The following is a 14892-nucleotide window of genomic DNA, read 5'->3' as shown; positions in this document are numbered from 1 at the left end:
TCAACCCAGTAGCCATGGGGCTAAAGTGCCAGACTTATAAATGCTTCAAGTTTCTGCATGTCGTTTGCACTTTGTAAGACTGCAGAATGTAGCAGTAACGTGGATTTGGGGAAAAATTCTGTACCAAAAATAAGTCAGTAGAAGTGTAGTCCTGATTCATAGGGAGAAGCAGAACGATGGGAACTACATCTGGCTTCCACACTCCTATTGATTAGCACTGTGACTTTGTGTGCATCTCTACGTGCTTCATTTTGCACACTGAGACACTGGGCTGGAATAGACAGTATTAAAAGCTCCCTTAGTGTGGTCTTCACACGTAATGTCTTAGAGATATGATAGTCACATTTTGTAAAAAATAGTACATTTTGAAAAGAGATGCTGATGATTGTCAAGGTGAGTGATGGGTAAGTGGGTTTGTTATGCTACTGTCTTCACTTTGTGAGTACAAATGTTCAGAGAAACAGGGCAAGAGAAACCTAATATGAGAATGGTTCAAAGAGTAGATTGAACTTCATTGCCTCTTCCGGCATAAGAAAACATGGTATGTTAGTTTATTTTAAGAAGTTACAGCAACATAAAAGTGATATACTCAGTAGAATGTAGTAGGAAATGGGAACAGAGAAGTTGGAAAAGTTTCCCAGGCCCTTTGGGTCATTTTGGTTGAAATCCTTTATCATTTTGTTATGAATGTCATATAAGATGTATTTATAGCCAAGTTTAATGAATATACATTATGAATTTAATGAATATACATTAATGAATATACATTACAGACATAAATGGTTCATGAATTCACCATCATTTTGGATCATGCATTATTGCTCTTTAAAGTCATTAGTTTGGAAAATTGAGATTTGATTATACTTTGTAATTTGCTAGCATGCCCTAACTGGGCAAAAAAAGAAGTGACCTGAATAAGGGCCAAATTTCAAAGCAAAATTTATAAATACAATGTGGTTGTTCCATAAAGTATATAGAACACATGAGATAATCTGCAATTAACTGTAAAAGTTTGACCATGGAAATAGCAGTGGGTTAGCCCAAGGCTTAAGCTGTAACATTAGAGCTTACACATATTCTGAACTCACTTTCTGCACAGCTAGGTTTCTTCTAGAGATTAGTGCAATTATTTATCTACACAAATGTTATTTAGAGGAAACCACTCTGTTCCTGAGCTGCGCAGATAGTCACTTGGGGACCTTTAAAGTCCAAGATTACTATACATTGCCATTCAAAACCAGATAGAGCCCTTTTCCCCTGGGGTCATGATTGGGCATTGCATATCACAGGAAAGGACAGGAACAACCTTCCTGGAAACCAGAATAAAGAGGTGATCTTCCTTTTACTAAAAAGTTTAGAATCCTGAAAGTGACCTTTATATTTTTAAATATAGTCTGCACATTCACTGCCAATGGCCAAGCTTTTGGAAATACTGTCTGTATTTCTTCTATTTCCTCACCAGACTCTCACTCATCAACCTCCCACATCCTGCTTCTGCCTCCACTACATTGCATAGGTCACTCTCTCCAAGTCACCAATGACCTTCCTGTTATTAAACTTGCTTTTACATTCCTTTCTTTCTTGACTTTCAGGCAGAACTTGATGTTGTTCAGTATTCTCCTCTTTAGGGAATGTTCTTTTCTTTTTCTACTTCTGGGCAATTTAAATTATGTCATCTTAGATTTCTTTGTAGGTCACTCTTTGTCTTTTCTTTTTCTTTTTTTGCCATAGGCATTTTCAGGGTTTAGAATGAGGCTTTCTTCTCTACTTATTCTATATTATTTGTGTGGGTGATAGATAGCACCATTCCTGAAGTCTCAGTCATCATCTAGAAATTGATTTCCAAATCTTCATGTTCTTATCAGATATACCTATGAGATTCAAGGAAATATATCAAACTTCGTATTGGGTAGTATAATGTTGATGATTCTCAGACACCTCGAATTTGGCATTTGAGAAAATGACAAACCTCATCTCAGTCCCTGCAAGTCCCAAACTGCTGCTTCTCCCATATTCTTGATGTTAGGGAATGGCTTCTTGCCTCTGCCTGGTACTTTATCCTTAACTCTTTATCTTCTTCACACTGTTTGCTTTCAGACAAATACCATGATATTGTGTGGGTATCAACACATCTCTTCATTATTTCCACCTCTTTCTCTTCATTATAGGACATTATAGGAGTCTGTCTTTGAACAGACTTCTATCATCTCTTTCCTGGATTGTTGTAATAGCCTCTGCCCTTAAGGTGTATATATGCGGTCTAGTTACCTTGTCCTCATCCGATCTGTTTCCCACAATTCAAAATGGTCCTTCTATAAGGCATATCTAACCATAGTATTTTTCTAATAAAAATAAAACTGCTTTCCATTTCTATTAAGATTAGGTCATGATAGTTCTTTGAGTCACTTTAAATATTTGCATTATCTGGTCCCATGCCTTGCTGTCCAGCCTCGTCTCTCATGAAACCCCTTTGTACTTGAGGCCCTGCCTTGTAGAAATTCTTTCAGTTCTTCCTACACAGTATGGATCTTCTTGCCTTCAGATTTTAGAATATTCCTCTGCTAGAATACATGCATATATAGACATATATATAAAATCTCCTGTGCCAGGAACACTCCCCTCCTACCCCTTGTCTTTTATTTGTCTTACTTCTATTTAACTTTCAGAAATCCCCGTATCTTTGTTCTCTCAGAGGCATCCCCTGATGCTCTAAATTAGGTGAAGTCAGGAAACCATTGTAACTTGTACATCCAGGATGACAACAATTATTAGAATTATTTTATTTCCTTTTATGTGTCTGGGGTGGAGGGAGAAAGATCCTGTGTACTCTCTAAGGTAGAAATTATCCTTATTTTGGTTATGATTGCACCCCTGCTGATGCTTGGCAAAGTGCCTGACACCATTTTTCAGTTCATCCTTGCTGAATAACTAAATGCAGAGAGAGAATAAAATGTAATATTCAACATGTACTCCCAGTACAAATTGAAAGGAATAGTGGGCAAGCTATTTCAATTTAGTACCAAAGGACACTTTGGCACCTCAATTTTTGTCGCAAACAGAATAGACACTATACCTTTGAATTTGGGGAGGCTATAGGGAGCCTTTTATGTGCTTGTGTCTTCCATTGTCCCTAGCATATGACTGTGTATATATGGGAAATCAATAAATAATTCTTGGATTAATGTTTGAGTGGCTTTTATTTGACTAAGGGAAGAAATTAAGCTCAATAAGCACCGCTGATTTTTTTCTCTTTGCTGAATGCAGATATGAGATTAAGGGGAGATGTAGGAGATTTCAGGCTAAGTATAATATTTGGGATAATTCCTCCTTAGTTTAATTTATTTTACTTTATCAAACTGCTTTTATTTTCTTTCCTAGAAATTGCTCACTTGTATCAGAAAATACTGTTAGTACCTATCTATTTCAACAAAGAATAAGATTTAATATAATTTATATGCCCTACACCTCATCTAAATATATCAATACTAGAGATATCCAACCCGGAAAGAACAATCTTTGGTTGATAATTTGAATAAAAATCGTTGGATTTCCATTTATATAAAAGAAATATTGATAATGGCCTGTTTATGAGATTGCATAACACTTTTGATAAAGATAAACTTAACCTTATGGATTAGTTTTTTTTTTTGTTTTTTTTTTTGTTTTTTTTCCTGAAGGACTCCTGCTCTGTCAGGAGTGCAATGGCATGTGTCTGGGGTGGAGGGAGAAAGGCATGATCTTGGCTCGCTGCAACCTCTGACTCTTGGGTTCAAGCAATTCTCTTTCCTCAGCCTCCTGAGTAGCAGGGATTATAGGCAACCGCCACAACACATGGCTAATTTTTTTTGTATTTTTAGTAGAGAAGGCGTTTCTCCATGTTGGCCAGGCTGTTCTTGAACTCCTGACCTCAGGCGAGCCACCTGCCTTAGCCTCCCAAAGTGCTGGGATTATAGGCGTGAGCCATCATGCCCAGCCATGGATTAGTTTTTACAGATATTTATAATGATTCATTTTTGTGACAAGGCACTAAAGATACAAATGAAAATAAAAGGCCATGGCAATTGTTTCCAAGTTGCTGGCAAGAATATGAGTGTGCACACAAACAGCAGCATGGCAGCAGAACTGCTAAAATGTAGTTGAGTACCATGTACAGTGAGGACAGAAAAACCTTTTTTGAGTTTTCCAGTGTTCACAGAGGATATAATTTGATTCATAAGCAGAATTTTGCTAAGAGAAGTGAGGAAGGGTGATGAAGTCAAAGAGCATGGAAATAATCGGGAACTGTTAGAGAACCAAGTATGAGAAAAGAGAATGAGAAAGGAGAAGAAGAGAAAACAGTAAGGTGAGTCTGGGTTTCAAAGTAGCACAGATCAGAGAATCAAAGCTTTGTAGATTATTTATTATAGAATTTTGCTTTTTTTCCTGATGTGAAATGGAATCCATTGAAGAATTTTAATCAGGGGAATAATATTTATTGAGTGTGACTGTACTCAAATTACTGTGAATTTAACTGTTAACCAAATAGTGAACTCTGTGAATAGGTGTTTATGCACACTTCTTTAAAGATGTTCCTTCGCACTGAGTTTAAAGGCCTTATGACTAGGAGTTTACATATATATGTGAAAGATGAATCTGAGAATAGTACTTAAAAGATGAGGTTTGCATGGTTTTATTGTAGTGAATTTAACTGTTTCAAACTGTGAATTCTGTAATGAAGTATTTAAACATTCTTCAAAGATGTCACTGTATGATGGGATCTTTACACCATTGTTTCATGGGTTAACACCAATAACTAATCATAAAATGTAGATCCTGTTATTATTCTCATTGTGCAGATGAGGACACTGAGGTATAGAAAGGTAAAGAAACAAATTACACTTCTATAAAGTTGTAGAAACTGGTTTCAATTCAGCAGTTTGACACCAGAGTGGCTCTTTGATTAAACCTTATGCTATATTGCCTTTATGTTTGTTAGAAACATGATATAGACTGAGAAGAGAGAGAAGGAAAGGGGAATTGGAGTGAGGAAAATCCCTAAGCAGGGCACAGAAACAGGATCAAACAATGTGAATACTGTGGAAAACAGATGAGGATTGGATTGATTAGCAGTCAATAATAAGAATAAAGACAGGAATCTAGGATAATTTTTGAATTTCTGACTCATCAGCTGTTTGGAGAGTGGTTCATTTTATAGCCACAAGGAAGGTATGGGGAGGGGTAGGTTGAAGGAATAGTGGTGGCAGGGAATGATGCATTCATCCAGCGCATGTGGAGATGGAGATGCCTATGGGGCTCCAGTGGGACTTCCTGAGAAAGCCCTCCATGAGGACTGGAGCGCAGGTAGAATTAAATCCATACCTCGTCATCGCGGCCACTAGTGTGTCCCTGGCCACTCTCACCAACCTCATTCCCCTCTTGGTTCCCGTTCTCTGGTCACTCTGGTACTCTGTCCTTCAACACACCAAGCTCGTTCCTCCCCCGGTGCCTTTGCACTTGTTGTTCTGCCATATAGAATGTTCTGACCATTACAGTGCCACTTCTTTTCATTCACGTCTCAGTTTGAGAAAGCTTCACTGACCACAAATGTAAACCAGACCCATTAGTCATGTCAACATTATAACTTTTTTCACAGTACATGAAACCACCTGAAATCATTTTCTCTATTTGTTTGTTTTTTGTATCCTCTTCTAGAGCACATGGTCACTGCAAACAGGGGCCTTGTCATTTTCACCATTGTATCTTCAGGGCCTAGGCAGCAATGCAAACAACATAATTGTACAATGCATATTTGTTAAATGAATTGGTGAAGACATAAATATGTATTTGAAGTAATTATCTCTTAGGTGGTAGTTGAGGTCATGGCATGAATTAGAATGGATTAGAGAAGCATGCAACTAGGGTGACCAGGGAAACAGAAGAATGCCTCAACAAGACCTCTTCCTATCCTCTTTGGGGATAAAAGGTAACCTTTTCAACTGAAATTACAGGTGAACTAATTCTATAAATGTTCACATTCAGTTAAAACAATTTCTTTTTCATTTGAAATTTATAGCCACTATGCTTAAATAAAATATATTTGGTCTAAATTACATGGAAAATCTCTTTTAGGTTTCTGCCTATATGGAAATATACTAGCAAAAGTATTTTAATGAATCCAAAGTTCAACCATTGTTAGAAGTTAACAACAAAGCAAATAATCAAAATAAAAGGTATTGAACTTGGTCTTTCAAAAAAATAAGAAAAGACAGAGAATGGTGATAAGAATTAGTTTTTTTATATAGCAACTCAACATTAGGCCAGATATAAAATTTTTCTCAGATATAAACTGCCTATAGCAATTAAAAATTCTAAACTAATGAGATAAGGTGAGTAGACAGGTATAATTTGCTTAAAGTTGCTTACTAACAGAGGAATAAAGGCTTGCATAATTAATGTGGTGAGGTTAATGATCACAAGGCCCTAAATGGGAGAATACTGTTATTTTGCTTTTATTAGTAAGTTACTGCTGTTACACTGTTATACCAGTATACTGTTATATTTCCTTTACCACTGGCAAAACACCCTAATGTTTAGGTCTCAGACTCTTTACCTGTGGAATAAGAAGAGTCAAACAGATATTTGAAAGGTAGTTTTTGGGTTCTGTCTGCATGCTCTTAAAATCTGTACAGTGTATTAACTACATACATCTTGACCACAGATAATCAGGAAATTTAAGTAACTGACCACAAGGGGGAGAACTTTAATTCTGCATTAAATTATTTAATACATTATAAAATGATTTGAAAGTACTTGGCTATGTGAGGTTGGTGACAGGCTGTTTCATTTCCACTTTCTTGTGGAAGTTGGGGCATTCTACCGCTAGTGATAGGTTTAACTTGACTGAAATGTGGTTTTGTGTTTGTAGAGTTATGATACAGTCACTGGATGTAAAATTCTATTTGTATTAAGCAATAAGGCTCCATGAAGGGATCCAGATGCCTTTTTTATTAAAGTGATAATAATAGAATGTTAGAATTCATCCTGGAAGAGTTTATCCTTTCAAATAATATTATTTAAGTTATTATTCAAGAAATCAATAACCTTTCCGAATATCAACTCTGAAACAAGCATAGGATCATCAACAGGGCAGTCTGTTGTTAAGTGTCCATATAAAATGAAAAGAATTAGAATGCTGCTGGACACACCATTTTAATGTTTTATAATCATTGGCTTTATATGAGTATGTTATATTTCATTGCTATATGAATATTAAATATATGTTCACACTGTTAAATATTCATTTTTTCTGTTTGGGTTAAGTTCTGTACTCTTGTTTAAAGTTTTATTGTAAGGCAACTATAACTTTATTTCTTTTAAGTTTTATTTTATTTTAAGTTCTAGGTACATGTACAGGACATGCAGGTTTGTTACACGGGTAAATGTATGCCATGGTGGTTTGCTGCACCTGTCTTCCCCTCACCTAGGTATCAAGCCCCACATGCATTAGCTATTTATCCTGATGCTCTCCCTCTCCTTGCACCCCTGACAAGCCCCAGTGTGTGTTGTTTCCCTCCCTATGTCTATGTGTTCTCATTGTTCAGCCCCCACTTATAAGTGAGAACATGGGTATTCAGTTTTCTGTCCCTGTGTTAGTTTGCTAAGGATAATGGCCTCCAGTTCCATTCATGATCCTGCAAAGGACATGATCTTGTTCATTTTTATGTATAGTATATATTCATAGTATTCCATGGTATATATGTAGCACATTTTCTTCATCTAGTCTATCATTGATGGGCATTTGGACTGATCCCATATCTTTGCTATTGTGAATAGGGCTGCAATGAACATACACGTGCATGTATCTTCATCCTATTATAACTTTCACTGAGTTAAGAATTACCTTGTGAGTCATACTAAGGCTTAAAAAGTTCATATCTTTGAATTTTGTTAAACTAAATTTGTAAGGTATAAATATAAAGTTTCTGGATTTTATCAAATATCCCCAAATATACACAGCTAACTGAGTCTGATTTAAAGACATTGTATTAGTGACCTATATAAGTATCTTAATAACGCATTTGTTACTGAAAACAATTTGTGCTTCCTCTTAGAAGCATTGCTATACTCTTTTTAATATGTTCTGTGATAGCAGATCTGTCCTTGAGAGTGAGTATAAATTTAAAAAAGATTTTTATGAACGGAGTTCAAATCTTAAAGTTACTAATTAAGTTGGAGTATAACAATAAATTAGAGATCAAAAATTAGATGTAAGTAAAATATTTAAGCTCCCTTTGATTTATAAACCTCCTTTATTCAACTGCCATATGGTCACAAAATGTTTTCAGCAATGGTGTTGTTTATGGGACAAATGAAAATCTTCCCAAAGTGACTCATATATGGGATAAATTTATTTGAATACATTCATTCTAGTGTGTTCACAAAAGTGAACAAGTAACTAAATAAGTAACTAAAATTATTTCTAGCCACATTGTGTTTATTTTCCAGTTATTTTCATATTTGAGGCTTTATGAATTCTTTTTTTTTTTTTTTTTTTGAGTCGGAGTTTGTTACCCAGACTGGAGTGCAATGGCACGATCTCGGCTCACCACAACCTCCGCCTTCTGGGTTGAAGCAATTCTCCTGCCTCAGCCTCCTGAAGTAGCTGGGACTACAGGCACGCGCCACCATGCCCAGCTAATTTTTGTATTTTTAGTAGAGACGGGGTTTCACCTTGCTGATCAGGATGGTTTCGATCTCTTGACCTCATGATCCACCCGCCTCAGCCTCCCAAAGTGCTGGGATTAAAGGCGTGAGCCACCGCGACCGGCTATGAATTCTTTAAAATTGTGATATACTAAGTAAATCAGCAATATTATCATTGGGAGAGATTCTATAACTCTTCCAAAAATGATTAAGATTGTTAATAATTCTCTTTTTGGCTTAATGAATTAGGTTTCTACTGGCATTTCTGACACCAGAAAGTATTATAGACTCATAAAAAATCTATGCCTGGCAGTGTGGTGAATACACATCTTGTTGCTACTTGTACATACAGTGACAGGCACAATGATTGGTCTACTAGTACATTTTTACCAGTACATAGCCAATAAATTTTATTACATAAGTTAATGAATAATACATGACACAAAGAGTTTATATACATATATGTTGTTTTCCCATCACATATATATTATTGTTCCACACTACTGTATAATCATTCACCTAAACCTTAGTTGTTGAAAATAACAATAATCACTAACATTCACAGAACTCCAAGTTGGGCAGGACTCAGTGAAAACAGCTCATCTCTTCTCTACACAGTGTCAGCTGAACTGGCCTCCCAGGTTAACTGGAAGCCTGGGGTCTGGGATCACCTGAAGTCTCACTCACTCACATATCTAATGGATAACGGGGGCTGTTGGCTGCGACCTCATCTGGGGATGTTGTCTGAAATAGCTGGATTGCTCACAGCATAGTGTTTGGATTCCAGGATCTAGCATTAAAGTGAGCAAGGCAAAGTGCACAACATTTTTATGACCCAGCCTTCAAGATCACATGGAATCATTTCTTTTGTATTTTATCAGTTGAGGCAGTTACAGAAGAGGTCTGCCTGCATTTAAGCGGGGAGGGTTAGAAGCCACTATGCAATGGGAGGAATATCAAGCTCATGTTGTAAGAAGGGCATGTGGGATTGGATATATTGTGGCAACCATTTTTAGGAAATACAATATGCCATATATTCTTGTTTATAAATATGTAATTTTTATCCAAAACCCCGAACTTCTATTCACTAGCTAACTTCAGAAAATATTATTTCAAAACAAAATTCACCCTGCTAAAGAAACTCTATCTGATCCAATAAACATTTATTATTCATTTTCTCCTTCCTTTCTCTGCTTATTCTTTTATATATGCTGGTCTTCAATCTCCCAAACCACTTTTCACATTCATTCTAATCCTGGACCAAAGCTTGTATGTTTGATAAATGTTTTCTCTATTCCTTTTATACTGGGAAAATATTTACTTACATTTCCAGTAATTTTATCACCAATCATTTACTATTGATGGGCCCCTGCGTCTTTTTCACAGTTCAAAAAGTAGACAGCATATTGCTGACTAATATTAGGTGTTTTTTTCCCTAAATTGAAATTTTGAAAGTTATATACTCTCTTAGCTAGAAGAATTCTCATTTTATCTAAAATATTTTTTTCTGTTGCTAACTTGAAAGAAACTTCAAGTTCAGCTAAAAATGAAAAATATCATTCTACTTAATGATATGTTACAAAATTTGGAAAATAGAATGGTCTTTCCTAACATTTGACTCTGTTAATGTAATAATGATGCTTTTCATTCTGGTTTGTTATATATATTTTGTTTGTTACATAAAATTTGGTCAGCATTTTCATATGCAGAACAAAATTTTCTGCAAATGAAATATTTGAGGTGCACACTGAGATGCACTCAAAGATACTAAAAATGAAATAAACTGTAAAAAATAAAACTATATTGATAAATATTTTCTCCACTAAATACAAAGTCTGTTCCAAAAGATATTAAGGTGATTTGGTACAAATATCATTGCAGTATTCAAAGTATTGATTTTAATTAATTGCTTAAACAAGCTAAAAATTTTTAAATAATGCAAAAAATATTCATCTGGATAAAAGAAGAAAGGGATCAACTTGAAGTTGGTCACAATAGAACTTGTATAAAATTAGTTGCTTTCTAGAAAGTGAATGGAGAAAATAACCAGATTGCTTATTTTACATAAAGTCATTCAGAAGCAAGTTTTAATAGTGGGCAGATAATGTTTTCTGTGTACCCTGCCATATCCCTTAGCGCCTGGCAAATGTCTGTAACATAAAGAGATGTTCAATAAATGATGTTGCATGGAGTAGCACAATGCCATCTGATAATGTATTTTCTTGTCATTCCAAATAGCTATTGTTTTCTGTAGCTTTATAATGGTCTCAATATTCTTGATTATATAGTCCAGAATACGTGGGCTTTGGAAATATTTTCAATAATTAGATTTTGTTTTCTGAATGCAGGAATTATACAAGGATTATACCTTCACTTGTGCTGTCAAAGCCCTTCCTATATACTGCTACTATAATAATATATTATATTATACTATGTTGTATTATATATCCCACCATAACTACTTCTACATGTACTTGCCTCTAATCTTAGATTGCAAGGAACTCAGGAGTGGGATTTTTCTTCTCAATTTTGTACCCTCACAATACTGTACTTCTGCTACATACAGTCATACTACATAGTGACTATTCATTAACTGTTGAGCGACTGAATGATAATCTGAATTCCGTTTGTCTTTTTTCATGCATACTCATGCATACTTTTCTTTTGAAAACTGTCATTTCGTGAAAATGATGTTAACGTTTGAGAACTTATGACAAACTTATTAAACCCATCTACCTATTAATGTATTGAACTTAATATTGCAATGAATAGATATATTTTAAAAGTTTAGCTGAACATACTCTGTAAAGATTATTATATTACCTTTGTGTATATTGCAATGTTCGGTTTCTTTTCTTTTAAAAGAGACAAGTAACTTTAAAATTGTTTTCTTTCAAGTAGTGCAAATTCCTTAAGTGACATGAGCACGTTATCCCTCTCAATCCTAGAAATGTGAAGGAGCAGGCCACACCACCTCAGAATCCAGAGTGATGTGTATGGGTCTATTATACATGTTTATAAATGTTGCTGGGTCCATGAATTCTTCGGATTTGCATAGGTAATTTATGATTTGTTCTGGGAGGAGTAGGTCAGCTGCAGCTTGGTGTAAGTTATCACCTGGTCCTTTCGTGCCCACTTTAATAGTCTTACAAAGGTGAATTGACAGTTTATGAGTTTGTGTGAGAAAATCTGTGATGACCTCTTTTACGGTCTGTGACTGTGTCACATCGTCGAGATACATAACTGGCACTTTTATCACTGAAACATGCCATTGCATAAAAAGCCTCATTGGGATGTCATGAGAAATGACTATAATTTTCATTTTTTGAATAAAAAATTTTGTTTCATCTTTTTCATGGCCAATATAATCTAAAAGAACCTGGTAGAGAGTGCCACTGGAGGACTCGAGGATATGCAGAATGGAAGTAGGATACATGAGCAGTAATCCTGTCACTGCTTCTCCTAGGTGATGTTTCAAAACTGACTGAAACACTTGCTCATAGTAGTCAGCAATATCTTTTTTGTCTACATTTGCTTGTATCTTGGCCACTAGAAACATTCTATGAAGAAGGAATTTCTTGAGGTGCAGTCGTTGTTTCTCCTCTTGAAAGTGCAGGTAATTGCTACGTGGAACTTGGGGCAAAAGAAGAGGCTCCAGTGGCAAAGGCCTTTTGCTGCCCTTCTGCTTATGGACGGAAAAGGACATGATGAGTCTTATTTATTTTATTTATTTTTCCAGATGAGTCCAGTTTTTAGCTAATCATGATATTTACGATGTCAGGGTGACTCTTTAGCGATGAACTCTTGTTTTTATTTCTTCTGACAAAAAAAAAAGAAGAAATCACATTTTGTCAAATGTTACTGAATAGCAAAATCCTAATCTTTTACCAGTTTCATAAGGAAACAAAGTCTTTGAAATGAAAGATAGTTAAAGCAATACTCAAGCTACAGATTTTTTTAAAAGTTTACAATGAAAGAGCTTAATCACATCCTAGAAAAAACTTTGTAAATGTCATGTAATGATGATTATACATTGTTCTTTATAAGCCAAATTTTAACAAATGGTATTTTTATGGTAATTCTTCCAATTTATTTTATAAATTTAACTGGTCTGTAACACTTTTTTTAAAACCCAAGGCTTTCTAAGTCCTAATTAGCTTATGTAATCTTTAGTCAGGTCGCTACTAGTTAATAATGTTGCTTAGATAATAACAATAAACATTTCATGAAAAGTCTGGATTCTTTGGTTTTTCTCCTATCAACAAATCTCAGAAATGATTCTTTATTTCCCTTTTATTTTTTTTTCTTGTTGTTGTTGTAAGGGCTACATAAAAGTATTCTGCTACTTTAACTTACTCGTCTTACAAACCTCCCCATTTTTTTTCCAGGTCAACTTGCCATTTATCTTTTTTTCTTTTTCCTGTGCTTCTGTCATGTACCTGTCCTCGAGGCCCTACTTGTCCTCCAACAGGCTCCCAACTGCCAGTGTTCTCAGCTGTCCAGTGTTCTGACTTCCCTCGGGCATCTGTGAGTCAGAATGTCAGCACCATTAAAGGACCAGAGCGCCAAGTTTCTTAATTTAATGCAGCTATCTCAACAAACACTTCAGTCACTGCAGAGGAAGTGTGAATGGCTTATTCCTGAATGGTTTATTTTTAGTCAGGTGCATTTGTAAGTCAGACAGATGGTGAGAATCTGGACATCTTTTTCTTTTTGATAAATAAAAAGTATGGTTGTAGAACGCCTCTGTTCTACTTAGACACTAACTGAAGAGTATAAGAACACATATCTGAATGATGAATATATGATAAGAAAGTTCTATAGTAAGATTTGGCTTACTTAATGTGAATTTCAGAGATGCACCATTTAAAATTGTGTCTTAAGAGATGCATCTCTTAAAGTTGCCTCCACATGAGTTCTAAACAATAGTTTTAAAACAACAAGTTTAGAAAACACATTTATTCAATTTTTAACAGTTAAACCTAAGAGTAATTTTTTTCCCCCGAGGTCTGTATTATCCAAACTAATGATCTGATTTTAATGACAATACAATGATAATATCCAAGCAAATGGGGGCAGAGAGGTGACTTAATAATTCTTTAATTGTGTAATACATAAAAATGGACTATGCTTCCTCATTGTGATTCACTTTGTCACTCCCTGAAGCAATGTAATCTTTCCCAAGATGTAAGACCTGGTGCCAAATCATGTCACTGCCCAGTGTAGGTTTTATCCCACTCTCATTCTTTGTACAGCTTTGCTGGAAGAATGTGTCCATTTTGACCACAGCCTTTGTTATATCCTCCTCTCCTCTCCTGGTTTCTACGATACTGCACTTTCTTGGATTTCCTTCCAAATCTCTTTATGTGTTCTAACCCAATAATACCTTCTCACACCCAACTCTGGAAAATACTGAAGCTCTACACTCATGATGTGGATGGATCTCTCACTCTACTTTCTTGCCCAGATAGCTCAGCACCATCTACATGTCTCTCTTGTGAGGGCAGGTAAGTGATCATTAATGTCACTCTTGTCACTAGATTGCATGACTAATATTAGAAATTGATCATGGGGCTTTCCTGCTGAGCTTAGCTGTGGACTAAAAATATTTTTCAATCTGAGGCTCAAGGTAGACACAACTAGTTAATTGAGGTTGAGAAAGAACAAACTGAGTTCCTATTCCAGATTATTTTTGCACAGAAAATTCTCAAATTATCTCCAGTCACTTATTCACAACTCTTCTCTCCTTGAATGTAACTGTGTCTTTTCAAATTTAAAATAAAAACATTTAAACAATTATTTTCCTTATTAAATATGTTTCCCTTTACAAATACCCTACTTGTATCTAAATTAACACGTTTTCCTCTCAGTTTCCAGGCCAAAATCCTTGGTTTTATTATTTCATGTTTCTTCTAAGTTATATACTCCAAGTCTATTCTGTTACTAAGTCTTTTTACTCACTTTAATATACCTTAAGGGTTCTTGATTTACACTACCTCTTTCATAGTCATACTTCTTTATTTGGATTATAAGGGTCTCTGCCCACAATAGAGACAAATTCAGCTAAGAGTGTGAAACCATAAACCTTTATGATACATCTACTTTATAAAGTTAAAAAGATACTGATTTTACAAAGTCTTCTCTAATTACTTCCGCTCTGTAGAGTGCTAAAAGGCAAAGCTTCTGCCTTCACCAAGTCCAGAGTGACTT

At 35.4% G+C, this 14892-nt stretch overlaps 2 protein-coding genes across 4 annotated transcripts in view; one reads left to right on the top strand and one right to left on the bottom strand.

The window, feature by feature from the left end:
• The window catches only part of ZNF804B (zinc finger protein 804B), a 576730-nt gene that overhangs the window by 23197 nt on the left and 538641 nt on the right, over window positions 1-14892 (top strand). The window lies entirely within an intron of this gene.
• TEX47 (testis expressed 47) lies at window positions 6215-13169 on the bottom strand. 3 transcript variants are annotated; one of them, XM_035253900.3, is made up of 2 exons: window positions 13039-13169; window positions 6215-12501 (listed from the first exon to the last, which is right to left on the bottom strand). In XM_035253900.3, the coding sequence occupies exon 2, from the start codon at window positions 12386-12388 to the stop codon at window positions 11627-11629; it is 762 nt and encodes a 253-aa protein (XP_035109791.1). In that variant the 5' UTR covers window positions 12389-12501; window positions 13039-13169; the 3' UTR covers window positions 6215-11626. The 3 variants fall into 3 exon arrangements, with proteins under 3 accessions (XP_035109791.1, XP_078198214.1, XP_078198215.1); XM_078342088.1 differs by having other exon boundaries at window positions 13081-13169; XM_078342089.1 differs by having other exon boundaries at window positions 13122-13169.

This window comes from Callithrix jacchus, chromosome 11 (genome assembly GCF_049354715.1).
Source record: "Callithrix jacchus isolate 240 chromosome 11, calJac240_pri, whole genome shotgun sequence".
NCBI classification, from domain to species: Eukaryota; Metazoa; Chordata; class Mammalia; order Primates; family Cebidae; genus Callithrix; species Callithrix jacchus.
This window is presented reverse-complemented; position numbering and strand designations above follow the sequence as displayed.